General features: G+C 21.5%; 1 protein-coding gene across 1 annotated transcript in view; it reads left to right on the forward strand.

Annotated features, from left to right (window-relative positions):
• The window catches only part of LOC117178792 (probable ATP-dependent RNA helicase DDX52), a 39,760-nt gene extending 29,261 nt beyond the window's left edge, over positions 1-10,499 (forward strand). The window contains exons 8-11 of the mRNA XM_033370267.1: positions 3,676-3,798; positions 3,880-4,030; positions 9,691-9,766; positions 10,036-10,499. Coding sequence (XP_033226158.1) covers positions 3,676-3,798; positions 3,880-4,030; positions 9,691-9,766; positions 10,036-10,429 — 744 coding nt within the window. The 3' untranslated portion in view covers positions 10,430-10,499. The remainder of the gene's footprint in view (positions 1-3,675; positions 3,799-3,879; positions 4,031-9,690; positions 9,767-10,035) is intronic.
• Positions 10,500-16,179: the final 5,680 nt, after the last annotated feature.

Raw genomic sequence — 16,179 nt, forward strand, 5'->3', positions numbered from 1 at the left:
AAATCCATTGTTATGTTCAAAATTGGATTATTTGAGTATTTTGTTAAAAATCTGTCTCTCATGGTAGAAAATATATTTATTTTGTTTAAAATAAATTAGTAAATTTCAAATTTGTTTCTGAAATACTGTTTTATTCCGTTTATTAAAGATTCTACGTTAAAAGTATTACAGGATTAAAAATCTGGTACTTAAATATTATTGATTAAGGAAAATGAAAAATTAGTCACGGAAAAATCAGGGAATCTCTATTTTTTAGATTGGGAACTCATCTCTTTTATTGAAAATCCATCCCCTTATTTTACTAAAAATCTGTATTTATTTGATAATTCAAGTAGTTTGTTCAAAATTTGTCGTTTTTGGTTAAATTTAACTGCTTTTGATACAAAGTTAAAGAAAAATCTTTTTACATGAAAATTGAACCATCTAGTTTTAAACTCAACAATCTGGATTAAAACTCATGTCTTTTCCTGAAAATACGTATTTCTTCGGTAAATTTTAATCTTCTCGCTTAAAAAATTTATCTGTTCTGGCTGAGGATTCAACAATTGTATTGAAACTTCGTCTTTTATGCTTGATTCAATTGTTTTCGATGAATATTTTTACTATTTAATTAAAAACTTAATTATTTTATTGAAAATTGTACAATTTTGTTAAAAAGTTATCATTTTCGATGAAAATTCTTTTTTTCGGGGTTCGCCGTTTTACGGTTTTCTAAATCATTTGATTTTTCAACTTGAAAACTCAAGTCTTTTGTTGAAAATTCATCGCGTTTGGTATAAAATCTTTTTTTGGTTCAAAATTCAATTATTGTGTTGAAAATTTGTCGTTTTTGGCTGAATTTAACTGTTTTTCATAGAAAATTAAAATTGTTTTTGGTTGAAATATCAACTTTTATATTTTTCGTTAAGCATACATCTTGTTATATGAAAATTGAACTACTTTGTTAAAAAAATGATTACATTCATTACATGAAAAATCCATTAATTTTTTTAAAAGAAAATTGAAGTTTTCCAGTTTTTATTAAAAATTTATATTGTCAGGGTGGTCCAAGACCGAAAAATGACCGAGAATTTTTTGAGACCGGGAAAAACCGAGAAATGACAGTGATTTTTTTTTTACCGGGAATTTGACAAATTTGTATAAGAAAAATCTGTCCACGTTAGATTTCAATAGTTTTAAAATAATTAGTTGAATTCTTATATGTTTTAATATGCTATTATTTAGCTTATAATGCGTAATTTTTAAGTTATTTTTATTTTAATTTAGTTATTTTAGTTATTTAGTTATTTTTATTTTATTTTAATTTAATTTTTAAATTCTTTCTTAAACACTTGAACAAATAAAAAATAAAAGCCTTTGATGTTGAAAATTTTCGATAAAAGCCATTTTTATTTGATAAATAAATTAATTTAAAAATTTTTATTTGGTCTAAAGTATTCAATTTTTAACCCATTCAATTTGAAAATCTTAATCAAAAAAAATTAATTATTGAATATTTACCAATATTTGAATTTTTATTCAAGACAAGTAAATTGAAACCAAATATTTAAAAGTAAAGAATCTTTAACTGAATTGTTTGACTATGAAAACCTGGAATCGTTAAGATTTCGAAGAGCCTTTAAAGTTTGAACGTTACAATTTTAATTGCGGTATTTTAAAAATGCTTAATTTGTAAGTAACATTTTTAAATTGTGATGTACTATTTTCAAGTAAAAATTTGTAGACAAAATTTGAGTAATTCAAAGAGATATTTAGAAGTTTTAAAAAGATTAAAAATTATCATGCAAATTTTAGAAAGTTTTCTTAAAATTTTCTAAAATCTTTTTTGAAAATTTTGTTTAAATCTTTGAAAAACTTTTTAAATATTCTCTTAAAATAATTTTTCAAAATGAAAAGATATTTTTAATTTTCCTAGGAATCTTAAGAAAATGCTTTTATTCTTTTGAAGCCTTTCGCAATTCTTGAAAAGAATCTAATTTTTTGTTTGGAATTTGCGAAAATTTACATTTTGTTTTATAGTAGGCTATCATTTCAAGTTTTACATTAAGTTTGAATCTTTTCAAAATTTCTACACATCTCTTAAAATTACTCAAATTTCGCCTAAAAATAATAAATGTTCAATTGTTATTTATATATCCAAATTGTAAAGAAATTTTCTAAAACTTGCAGGATTTTCAGAAAATTGTAAAAAAAATTCAATTCATTTTGACAGATATTTAGAAGTTCTGAAAAAATTTTCAAAATAATTTTAAATTTAAAACAACTTCTTGATTTCTCAAGATTTTTAAATAAAATTTTGAAACTTTCCAAGGATGTTTAAACTATTTAAAAAGAAAATAATTGAATTTCTAATTTAAGGATTGTTCAGTTAAAATTTTTTCAATTTTTCGATATATGCTGTTTCTAGCTTAAAATTCCTTAAAATTATATAATTTTGAACATTTTAAAGTTTATTGATTCATTTTTTGATTTAGAACATTGCAAATGATAACGTGTATTTATTTATTTTTTATATTGAAAAATGTTAGTACTTTAAATTTTATACGCGTATATTATTGATCATTTGAATCTAAAATTTTTAAATTAAAAACTTTTAAATTTCAATTTTAAAAGTTCAAAATTTAACAGTTCTACTTTGAGTGCTTTCATTTGCAGCTCAGTTTTTATTATCTCAAGTGGAAAATTGTTTAGCTTTAGTGCTTCATTTTTTAAATTTTATTGTCCGTGAAAAATGTTTGCAACCCGGAAAAAAACGGAAATTTATTTCGTCGATTAAAACGGCCACCCTGATTTTTATTAAAAATTAATCTTTTCAGTTGAAAATTCAACGATTTTGATTCAAATTCATGTCTTTTTCTGAAAATACGTATTTCACGGTAAAAAAAGTAATGGTAAAAAATAAACTATTTAATTAAAAATTGTATTATTTTTTTGACTAGAAAGATTTAGTAGAAATTTCATTTTTCTTTATGAAAATGTAAATTTTTCGTTAAAAATTTTTCTTTTTTGCTTAAGCATTCAACTATTTTGTTTGAAATATTGGTTTGAATCACTTTGTTAATAAATATTAATTTTTTTATTCAGTTGAAAATTCTCCTTTTTTGATGAAAAAATAATTTTCTTAGTTTAAAATTTCATTTATTTTGCGTAAAAATGGATCAATTTCGTGTAAAAATAATTTTTTTGCTGAAAAGTCATATGTTTTGTTTAAAAATCAATTTTTGTAGGGGAAATTCGTCTTTTGGCTGGATAGTCCAACAATTTGGATAATCCTTTATTTCTTCCTTGTGTGAAAAATCTTTATTTGTTGAAAATTTGTCATTCTGTTTAAAAAAATTTTTTTTTGCATAAATTTATCTTTACAGGTTAAAACTTCAATTGTTATGTTCAAAATTTGATTATTGGGTTGAAAATTCAAGAATTTGGTGAAAAAGCCATCTCTCCTTGTAGAAACGATTTTTTTTTTGTTTATAATAAATTAGAAAATTTTAAAAATTTTAAATTTATTTCTGAAATATTGGTTTATTCTGTTGATTAAAGATTCTACGTTAAAATTGTTAAAAGATTAATCAGGGAATTTTAAAAATGAACCCATTACATAATTTAATTACGGCGCCTTTCTTCCATTAGTAAATTAAGAAAAGAAAAATAATCATCCAATTTTATTTGATACAGGGTTTATCTCCACCGGTCTTAATTTTTGTACAGAGTAAAGAAAGAGCCCAAGAACTTTTTAGCGAGCTCATATATGATGGAATCAACGTCGATGTCATTCATGCAGACAGAACTCAAAATCAAGTTAGATTTAATTTTTATTTTGGATTTATATAGTATAATTTTCATCAAATTGTAAATAAAAATTTTATATTTACGTTTTAGAGAGACAATGTTGTGCGATGTTTTAGAGAAGGAAAAATTTGGTTTCTTGTCTGTACGGAATTGATGAGTCGTGGAATAGATTTTAAGGGCGTCAATCTCGTTATCAATTTTGACTTTCCACCTTCTGCGATTTCATATATTCACAGAATTGGTAAGTATTATTTTGGTTACTTTTAATTACACAATTTTATCATCATCAAATTTTAAAAAATCAACTACTTGGTTAATAAAAGTTAAACTTATTTATTAAAAATTAATTTCTTTATTGAAGATTCATGATTTTAATTGAAAAATTCATCTCTGTTTGAAAATGTAAACGACTTTGTTGTAAATAAATTTTTGTTAGATTTTTGTTAGATTTTGTTATCTAAAAATATAGCTATTCCAGTAAAAATTTAACTATTTTACTGAAAATATGATGTGTTTTTTTTTTTGTAAAAAATTAGATTTTTAAGAGAAAATTATACTATTCTATTTTGTGGCTGAAATTATTTTTCTACCCCTTTTCCAATCATTATTTTTGTATCTGATGAGCCGAAAAGTAAGTTGGTTTGAAAGGTTGTTTTTTAATTATAAATTTTTTCATGTTTTTTAGTATAACACATTTTTTCATAAGAAAATAGATTTCTGTTCGATCTTAAATTAAAAATTTATCTTTTTTTAATGAAATTTCAACTATTTGGCTGAGAATTGAATTTCTTCATAAAAAATTTAACTATTTGTTTGAAAATTTATGTACTCTGTGCAAAAACCTTGTTTTTTATAAAAAATTAATCTTTATAGTTGAAAATTCCTCTTTTTAATACAGTTTTCAACTATCGCAGTTCAATATTTATTTATTTATTTAATATTTATCATTTTGAATATTTATTATCATATTAGTTGAAAATTCATCAGTTTGGGTGAAACTTAATTTATTTAAATAGAAATTCAACCGTTTCATTTTTAGTTGAAAATTGACCTGTCCTAGTTTCAAACTCAATAATTTGAATTTAAATTGATCTTTTTTGATTAAAAATTAAACTTTACTGTTGAAAATACACGTATTTTGTTGAAAAAATTGTCTTTTTTTTTTAATTAATCTTTATAGTTGAAAATTCCTCTTCTTAATAAAGTTTTCAACTATCCCAGTTCAATATTTATTTATTTATTTAATATTTATCATTTTGAATATTTATTATCATATTAGTTGAAAATTCATCAGTTTGGGTGAAACTTAATTTATTTAAATAGAAATTCAACCGTTTCATTTTTAGTTGAAAATTGACCTGTCCTAGTTTCAAACTCAATAATTTGAATTAAACTTGAACTTTTTTAATAGAAAATTCAACTTTATTGTTGAAAATACACGTATTTTGTTAAAAATTCCAATTTTTATAGAAAATTACCTTTTTTTTAAATTCATTTTCTTATCGATAGAAAATTCAAGTATTCTAGTTAAATATTTATCATTTTAGTTGAAAATTCATTTTTTATGTTGGATATAAAATTACTTAGTTAAAAGTTAAACTCATTTGTTAAAAATTATCTTTATTTTTTAATTATTAGGAATTTTTTTTACTTTAAAATTCATCTTTTTGGTAGAAATCAATATTTTTGTTTGAAAATTCATCTTTTTGGCCCAAAATTAAATTATTTCATTTAAATATTCATTTTATTTCAAAATTGATCTTTCTGGTCTGCAATTCAATTATTCGAGTCAAAGATTTACAATTTTTGTTGAAATTTAATCACTTTATTTGAAAATTTAACTAATAAAAAAAATATATTTTGTTTGTTGTTGAATTTAATTTTTTTAAGTGAAAATTTAACTTATTCCAGTCGAATATTAAAAAAATTTTTGTTATGAAGTTAACCTTCTTGTCTAAATATTATTCTTATTGGTTAAAAATTAGATTTTTTCGGAAGATTCATAATCTTAACTAAAAATTCATTTCTGGGGTCGAACATTCATTCTTTGACTTAAAATTCAATTATTAAATTTTTGATAGAAAAATGATCTTTTTCAGTTGAAAATTCATGTTTTTTGGTATAAATTATTCGTGTTGGTTAAAAATTCATCTTTTTGGTCTAAAGTTCGATTATTTCATTTAATTATTTATCATTTTAGTTAAATATTTTATATTCTTAGTTAAAAATTCATCTGTTTGGTTAAAAATTAATTCTTTTAACTTAAAATTTACTTATTTAAGTTTAGGTTTAACAATTTATCTTTTTTTCAGTAAATATTAATTTTTTTAGCTTAAGAATTAAATTATTTTAGTTGAAGATTCATTATTTTTATTGAAAATTGATTAGTTAGGTTAAAATTAGTTTTATTAACTAAAAATTTAACTGTTCCATTTTCGGTTGAAAGTTGATTTTCTTTTAGTTCAAAATTCAACTATTTGGTTGATAATTTGTCTCCTTTAATTGAAAATTCAACTATTTCGTTAAAAAAATACCTGTTTTTTTTATAAAAAATTAATCTGATTTTTTTTTCAAATTCATCTTTGTGATTGAAAATTCAAGTATTTCAGTTAAATATTCGTCATTTGAGTTAAAATTTTATCTTTTTGGTTCAAAATGAACCTATTCTAACTAATTTTTCTAACTGAAAGTTTAACTTTTCCATTTTTGTTTAAAATTGATATTCTTTAGTGGGAAATTCAAGTACTCATTTCAAAATTCAGTTATTTTGAAATTAAATTTGTGGCAAATATAAATATTTTACATTTAATTGATCGGGAAATTGAAAAAGTTTATCGGAAAAAATCGGGAAATGACCTGGAATTTGGAATAAATTAATCTAAATTACAATTATCTTGGAAGTGGACAATAAAATAATTAAGAATCATGACATTGAAAAATACAGTGAGCAATAAAAGTTGTAGTTTTATGTTGTTGTTGTCCCATTGCAGTTCTATAACTTTAATTGATTCAAATTGTGAAAATCTTACGAAGAAGGTAAAATTCATTCTAGAAAATGTCTAGAAAATTCGATTATATTTTCTTTTGAGCAGTGTAAAGATTTTTTAATTTACCTATTTAAAATTTACTAACTTGTACATTTATTTGTAGAAAATTACAATTGTTTACTTTTTTCTCATATTATTGTGATTATTAAAATTATTTTCAACAAATAATAGAACAGTTTAATTTTCAGTTAGAGAAATAAGTTTTTAAGCAAATAAAATCAATTTTCAACGAAATAATTACATTATTTTTTGGTTGACAATTATTCTAAAATCTTGTATTTTGATTTAAAATTTCATCTTTTTTTTAGTAGAAATATTGCATCTCTCTCAGATACAAATACAAATGTTTTGTTGAAAATTCAACTATTTCCTAGAAAATTTACGTTTTCTTCAAAATTTGTATCTTTGTTATTAAATTTTGAAATTCAATATTTTGGTGATGAAAAGAAAACTGAATTCTTTTTTGGATGGAAATTCAACTATTTTTTTGAAAATCTATTTTTTAAATAAAAAAATTATCAGTGTTAGATGAAATTTCATCTTCCTTGAATATAAATGCAACCGTTCGGTTGAAAGTTCAATTCTTTTTTGAAGGTTTGAAGTGAAACATAAAATGGTAAAAATAATTTTTTTTTTTCAAATCCATTTTTCTCTCAAATTTTAATAGATATTTGGATGCATTTATTTTTAAATAAAAAATATATATTAAAATTAAAATATTTGTAAGAACATTTTTTTATTCTTATTATTCATGAAGTAATCATGTTGCCGAAAAAAAGGATTGCTGTGCAAAAAGAATCTTTGGAAAAATAGTTTTAAAACAAAAAAAAAAACATTTCTGAACTTTTCGGGAATATTTTGGAATTTTTCAGAAAGTTCTTGAAAGTTCGGACATATTTTCTAGAAAATATATTTATGTAATATAATAAATAAAGAGGCACACAAGGGTTTATTTGTCTTATAATACTCAAAGATATGATATTTATATTAATTTTAAGCAAGACAAAAATGTTTGAAATTTATTAATATTCACTTTTTAAATAAATTTTCTCATATGATTATAATTTGAACCATTTATTTTCCACTTGGAGTTGCTTAATAATGAATTACATTTACCAAAAATAATTGCTGAGACAAATGAATTTTCAACAAAATAGTTCAATTTGAAACTAAAGAAAAGATTTTTCAACTCAAATCCTAAATTTTTTACCAAAAAAGATTAATACTCCACGAAAAATTTTATAGTTGATATTTAAACCGAAAAAATAATATTTTAATTTTAAATCAAAATCAGTTCAATGAATCCAAAGACGAATTTTTAAGAAAAAAGTAACTTTTTAACCAGATAATAGAACTTTCTACAAAAATAGTTAAATTTTTAAGACAAAAAACGTATTTTCAACAGAACTGTTAAATTTTCAACCAAAAAGGATGACTTTTTTAGAAAATTGTTGAATTAAAAAAAAAAGAATTAAATTTTGAGTAAAGTAATAAAATTTCAAACCGAAAAAAATTAAATAGTTAATAAATTATTAATTAATAAGGCAGTTGAATTTTCGACGAAAGATGTACATTTTCATTCAAAGAAATGAATTTTCAACTATAAATTAATTTTTGATTGAAATGACAAATTTCCAAACAAAAATTAATTTTTTATAAATTGATTAAATTTTTTAAGATTTCAAAAAAATTGAAGCTCTTCAAGAATTTTTTAATGTTTCAAGAAAATAAAAAATGTTTCTTAAGATTCAATTTCAGCAATAATTTGGGTCATTTTAAAACATATTTACGAATTGAAAAAGTTTTTTAGAGATTAATAATATTTAAAAATTTTGAAAGACTTTCGAAAAATTTCGAAAAATTTGATCGAATATTTTTGAATGCTTTTTCCAAGCATTAAAAAGTCGTAAAAAATCTTTTAAACCGAAAAAAAATTTTCCTAAAATTTTATAAAATCCTGTAAAGTATATATTATATTTTATATTAACTTAAAGAAAATAAGCGAAGAAACTTAAAATATAAATTGTTATTCAAAATTTTTATCTTATATTAAAAATGAGTTTGCTCTTCAGATTATAATTTACTTAATATTTTTTCTTTCTTGACTGAAAAATCTTTTTTTATTGAAAATTCGTCTGTTTGGTTTAAAAATTTATCTCTTTTAGTAGAAATTTATTCTTTTTGTCAAAATCTCAACTGTTTGTCTTAAAATAAAAATCTTTTTTCGGTAGATGATTAAACTATTTTGTTGAAAAATAGTTCTTTTTATGATCAACTGCTTGATTAAAAGTTGAACTACTTTGTGAAAAAGTCATTTTTGTTATTCAAGATTCATCTTTTTAGTTGAAAATTTGTATTTTTTTCGTAAAAAATTCATCTATTTAGTTGAAATTTCGTATTTTCGGAATAAAGATTAAACTTTTCTGTAGAAAATTCGTCAATTTTGGAAAATAATTCATCTTTTTTTTGTTAAAAATACATCTGGTTGAAAACTGATCTTTTTTTGTTTAAGATTCAACTATTTTCTCAAAAAATTGTCTATTTTCATGAAATCAACTGTTTTTGATTTTAAAAAATACATAATAATTTTATATTGAAATATTAATTATTGTATTTTTCGTTAATTCATTCATTCCGTTTTTTTTTGTTCAAATTTTTATTTGAACTATCTGAAGTTTTCAAAAATCTTTCTAAATTTTCTTCACAATGTTATAAAAATTATATTAAAAAAATATACGTAAATATTTGTGCAAAATTTTTATTTTGTATTAAAAATTAATTTTCCCCTCAAACCGAAAAACGGTAAATAATCAAGATTTTCTAGATTTAAAAAAAATTGTAAACTATTTTGCAGGAAGAACTGGTAGAGCTGGCCACAAAGGAAAAGCAATAACATTCTTCACACAACAAGATGTTGTAAATTTAAGAAGGTTTGATATTTTATATTTAAATTAAAATCGAAATTGAAATTATGGGGCATTTTCTGACATTTGTCAATTATTTCTCGAAATTCAATATAATTTACTTAAAAAATATGCCAAATATGAAACATTTTTATGCTTTTTTTAGACTTAACGTAATTTATAGCAAAATTATTTTTAATTTATCGCAATAATTCCCAAAAATATCAAAAAATGACCATTTCGGTCGAATCCCGGACTTTTACCAGCAGATTTTTTGAAAAAAAATTTGTTGACAGTATTGCTGAAGTGATGAGGGCCTCTGGATGTAAAGTGCCAGAATATATGCTCGCAATTAAAAAATTAGACAAGAGAATAGTGAAGAAAAATCGACACGAGACTCCCAAACGACAAAGGATAGCCACCAGTCTCAAGTACAAAAGACGTCACAGCGGAAAAGATAAACCGGAAATTGTACCAGATTTAGAGAAAAAGATTGAGAATAGATCCCTAAAAAAGAAAGAAAAATTGAAAGGAAGTGAAAAAATTAAGGGAAAGGTCAGTAACAAAGGCGAAAAACGTAAAGGAAAAATGATCAAGAGTTCTGGAGAGCGTAAAAAAAGTCTTTTATCGAAGAAAGTAAAATCTAAAAAAGGTTTTAAGAAGACGAAAAAGTCTGCTATAGAAGAATAAAGTATATAATCACGATTCTGCTTTATTTAACAATGAGATACATTTTTTTCATTAATTTAATAAAATGAAATATATTTGATTACAGAGTAAAAAAAGGTAAGAAATTAATCCTGTGTAAGATAAATTACATATCCTATTCCTTTCTGAACAATCATCATCACTTAGGTACGTAATTTTTGCACTTACGCAAAAATTTTTGTTTTCCTGAAGATTATCTTTTTAGTCATAGATTTTATTATTTGGTTCAAATTTTAACAATTTTTTTTTAAATATCCTTTTTCGTTGTAAATTCAACTGTTTTGTTAAAAATTCGTCTTCTTTTTTGTTTAAATGTTCATCTTTTTTTAGTAGAAATATTGAATCTTTTTTGGATAAAAATTGAACTGTTTTGCTGAAAAATCAACTATTTCCTAAAAAATTTACATTTTGTTTATATTTAATATTTTGGTGTTGAAAAGAGATCTGAAATCTTTTCTGGGCGGAAATTAAACTATTTTTTTCAGTTAAAATTTATCTCTTTTAAGAGAAATTTCATCTTTCTCGTACATAAATACAACTGTTTGGTTCAAAATTAAACTATTTGTTTAAAAAGTCATAGTTTTTAGTTGAAAATTATACTGTTTTGTTGAAAATTGAACTATTTCGTAGAAAATTTACTTTTGGTTTAAAATTTATATTTTGGTGTTGAAAAATGAATTGAAATTTTTTCTGCATGAAGGTTCAGCTTTCTTTAAAGTTGTTTTTTATTAAAAAATTTATCTGTTTTAGCATAAATTTCATCTTTCTTGGATAAAAAAGTAACTATTTTGTTAGAAATTCTACTTTTGTTTAAAAAAATTCGTTTTTTTGTGGGAAATTCAATTGTTTTCGTAGAAACCAATTTTTAGCTAAAAAAATTTATATTTTGATCTTGTAAAGTTAACTATTTTTTTGAATTTTTTACTAAATAAAAATGCTAGTGTTTTAAGAAAAATTTCATATTTTTTGGATAGAAATGCAACTAATTGGTATTAAATTCAACAATTTTGTTAAAAATTCATCCTTTTTGGTTAAAATTTCGTCTGAAAATTAATCTTTTTTGGTTCAAAGTTATACTACTTTATTAAAAAGTATTTTTTTTAAATTAATTTTTTTAACAGAACATTTAATTATTTCATTTTTGGTTGAAATTGTTTTCTTTTTTAGTTGCAATTTTTTTTTAATTCACTTATTTTGTTACAAATTGTATAGTTTGTTGGAAATATTTTTTTTTTATCTGTAAATTTCACTGTTTTAGACAAAAATCGTCTTCTTTTTTAATTCAACTGTTTAAAAAAAATTATAAATTTATCGGTTAAAGTTTATTCCCTTCGGCCTAAAATTCGTCTTTTATTTATTTTTGCTTAAAAACTTTTTTTCTTTTTCTTCTTTTTCAATTACATAATTTGTTGAAAATTCGCCTCTTTTAGTTGAAAAACGAACCATTTGAATGAAAATTTATATATTTGATTGAGAAAGCGTGTCTTTTGGTTGACAATATTAATCTTAATGCTTCAAAATAAATCCTTTTGGTTGAAAAATCATTTTTCAGTAAAAAATTTAATGAATTTTTTTATTTAAAAATTCATTTTTCTTTTATTGAAAATTGATCTTTTTAATTGAAAATTAATATATGTTTTTGAAAATTGACTTTTTTTAGAAAATTATTCTTCTTGTTAGCAAATTCATTTATTATGTTCAAAAGTTCATTTCTTTACTTAACAATTTTACTGTTTTGTTAAAAACATTTTTTTTTCTTAAAAATAAATTTTTAACTTGAAAACTCGACTTTTTGGCAGAAAATTAATAATATGCTTTTTCTTGGTTAAATTTTTTTTTTAACTGAAAAGTAAACTGTTTCATTTTTCGTTATGAATTCTTGTTAGCAGCGAATTCATTTCTTTCGATTAAAATTTAACTATTTTATTGTATTTAAAAATCGTCTTTTTCTTTAAATTCAATTGTTTCTTATTTAATTTAACTATTTCGTAGAAAATGTACTTTTTGTTTAAAATTTTATATTTTGGTTTTAAAAAATGAACTGAAAACTTTTCTGGATGTAAGTTCAACTTTTTTTTTAAGTTGTTTTTTTATTAAAAATGTATCTATTTTAGCATAAATTTCATATTTCTTGTATAAAAATGCAACAATTTTATTAAAAATTCATCCTTTTGTTTTAAAAAATTCGTTTTTTTATCGAAAATTCAAATTGTTCGTAGAAACAAATTTTTTGCTAAAAAATTTATATTTTGATCTTGAAAATTTTGTTAAAAATTCATCCATTCTTTCTTAAAATTTCGTCTTTGTGGGTTAAAAATTCAATTTTTTTCATGGATAGTTATTCCTGGTTTGAAAATTCATATTTTGATCGTGAAAAGTCAACTGAAATTTTTTTAACAGAAAACTCAACTATTTTTTAAAAATTTATCCTTTTGTATTTAAAATTCATCCGGTTTAGTAGAAATTTCAAATTTTTTTATCAATCAAAATGCACATTTTTGGTTAAAAATCACTGGTTAAGAATCACTTCGAAAAGAAATCATGCTTTTGTCGAAGAGTTACATTTTTTGGTGACAATTTATCTCCTTTTGAAAATCGAACTATTTTTTTGCAAATTAATCTTTTTTATTTAAAAATTCAATTACTTGGGTAAAATTTAAAATATATAGTTAAATTTTGTTTTTAATTTATCTTTTTCAGTTAAAAATTCTCATTTTTTGGTGAAGAAATAATTATTTCAAGTTTGAAATTTTATTTTTGTTGGGTGAAAATGCATCAGTTTCGTGGAAAATTAATTTTTGCTTAAAAATCATATTTTTTGTTTGAAAACTCAATTTTTGTAGAGAAAATTCGTCTTTTGGCTTGATAGTTCAATACTTTTAATAAACGTTTATTTCTTCCTTTTGTGAAAAATCATTATTTGTTAAAAATTCGTCTTTTTGCTTAAAAACATTTTTTGGCATAAATTTCATCTTTTTTGATTTAAATATAAACTATGACATTTTTTGCTGAGAATTATTTTTTTATGTTGAAAATTTAATTATTTGGTTGAAAAATTAAAATATATTATAAAATTTCCAAATTTGTGTCTGAAATACTGGTTTATTCATTTGATAAAATATTGTTTGTAAAAAGTATAACAATTTTATTATTTTATTTATTTATTACAATTTTTTAAATAAAAATTATCTTGGTTACAGTTTTCTTCTCGTTGATTTAAGTTTCTTTCGATTAAAATTTAACTATTTTATTGAAAATTTGTTTTTTGATCTTTGATAAAAACTAATTTTTGGACCTGAAAATTAAGTATTACATTTATAATTCGTCTTTTTCTTAAAATTCGACTGTTTCTTATTTAATATTGAAATATTTTTTGGTTGAAATATCTATTCAATTTTTCATTAAAAATTAATCTTTTAATTCAAAGTTATACTACTTTGTTAAAAAGTATTTTTTTGTTGTTGAAAATTAATTTTTTTAACAGAACATTTATTTCATTTTTTGTTGAAATTGCTTTCTTTTTTAGTCGAAATGTTTTCTTTTTTCCCATGTTTTAGAGAAAAATCGTCTTTTTTTAATTCAACTGTTTTTTTTTTAAATTAAAATTCTATCACTTGAAGTTTCTTGTTTTTGGCTGAAAATTTGTCTTATATATTTTTGCTTAAAAAATGATTTTTTTTATTTGAAAAATTACATGATTTGTTGAAAATTCGTCCTTTTTCTTTGGATTCAACGACTTTTAATTTAAAATATTTTTTGGGTGAAAATATTAACAATGACAGTATTTCTAAGTTTTTTGTTGAAAATTCATCTTTTCTACTTAAAATAAACTATTTTGATCAAAATCAATTTTTTTCGTTAAAAATTGATCAACTGAAAATTTAACTTGTCCGTTTTTGGTTAAAAATTTGCCTCTTTCAGTTTAAAAATGAACCATTTGAATGAAAATTCATGTATTTTATTGAAGAATCGTGTATTTTGCTTCAAAATTAATCTTAATTCTTGACAATTAATCTTTTTGGTTGAAAAATAATTTTTCAATTAAAAATTTAACTATGTTTTTGGAAATTCACTTTTTTTAGACATTCTTTTTTTGCTGGCTTTCAAATTCATTTATTTTTGTCAAAATTCAATTTCTTTGGTGAACAATTCTACTGCTTTATTCAAAAAAAATTTTTCAATTAATTTTTTAGTTGAAAACACGACTTTTTAGTAGAAAATTAATGCTCTTGTTTGGAAATTCATCCTTTGGTTGATAATTCATTTTTTGTTGTTGTTGAAAATGAAGTATCTGGTTCTTCTTGGCTCAAATTTTTTTAAACTGAAAAGTATACTATTTCATTTTTAGTTATGAATTCTTTTTAGTTGCAAATTGATTTCTTACGATTAAAATTTAAGTTTGGAATGTCAATTATTCCATTTTTCTTCGGAATATTTTGAGATAATTTAAAATCTGTCATATCTTTTGCAATTTTATAATTCTCTTATATCCCTTCAAATTGTTGAAACCCGTACGTATCCCTTCAAATAAAATTTTTATTTATTCCCTAAAGGTGCCTAGAAATTCATAAATTGAAAATTATTCATTGAATTCATGAAAAAAAACCTTTTAAATAAAATAATAATCAAAATTTTAAATATTAAGAGTTCTGAACATTTTTGAAAAAATTCTTACTCATCTAATTTGAATATTTTCATGAACTAAAATTTTTTTTTATTATTCTGGAGATCTTCACTGTTTTTGACAATTTTGAAAATATTCAACAAAAAAAATGATTAGTTTAAAGTTTTTTATTAAAATCCTAAATAGTTTTGTTTGAAATTGGTCAAATTAAGTTTTTTCCAAGTATAATTTTTCATAGTACGCAGCCATTAAAATATTACCCATTTTTTAAAACAGTCAATTTGGAATATTTTTTAAGTTTCGCAAGTTTATCATAAATTATGTTTCTTTCAATTTCTAAGGAGTTGATTAATATGTTTAATTTAGAAATGTTTCATAAATTGTATTAAAAGATATTCTTTAATATATTAGCACCATTGATTAATTAAATACTACTATATATAAATAATACATAATTTATTTATCGAACTCGTTAAAATAATTAATTTTCCATACACGCACACACGCAAAATCAACCAAAGGGATGAAATTTCATTTAAAATTATTAATATTCAACTGCAATAGATAAACTTTAAACTAAAAAGATGAATTTTTAACAAAAGAGATTAACTTCCAGTCAATCAATTTTATTTTCAACCGAAAAGGTCAAATTCCAAATAAAAACATCAATAGTTAACTGGAATACTGGAATTTTCAAGAAAAAAAGATAAAATTGCAAATAAAATTATGAATATTTAACTAGAATACTTGAATTTTCAATCAATTTTCTGCCAAGAAAGACAATTTTTCAACGAAATACATAAATTCTCAACGGAATAGTTATATTTTAAACTAAAAAAAATACATTTCTGACCAAAAAATATGCATTTTTAACTAAAATGCTATAGAATTCAATTGGAATCGTATTTACATTTTCAGTTCAAAAAAATAATAAGTTAAAAAAACTAATTCATAAAAAAGTAGTTACATTTAAAAAGTAATGAATTTTCAACTAAAATGATGAATCTTCAACTAGAAAAGTGGAGTTTTCAGTGAAAAGGGTGAATTTTTAAATAAAATAAAAAAATGTAATACTTGCATTTTCAACCAAAAAAGATGAATTTTTAAA

This window comes from Belonocnema kinseyi, chromosome 8 (genome assembly GCF_010883055.1).
Source record: "Belonocnema kinseyi isolate 2016_QV_RU_SX_M_011 chromosome 8, B_treatae_v1, whole genome shotgun sequence".
NCBI lineage: Eukaryota > Metazoa > Arthropoda > Insecta > Hymenoptera > Cynipidae > Belonocnema > Belonocnema kinseyi.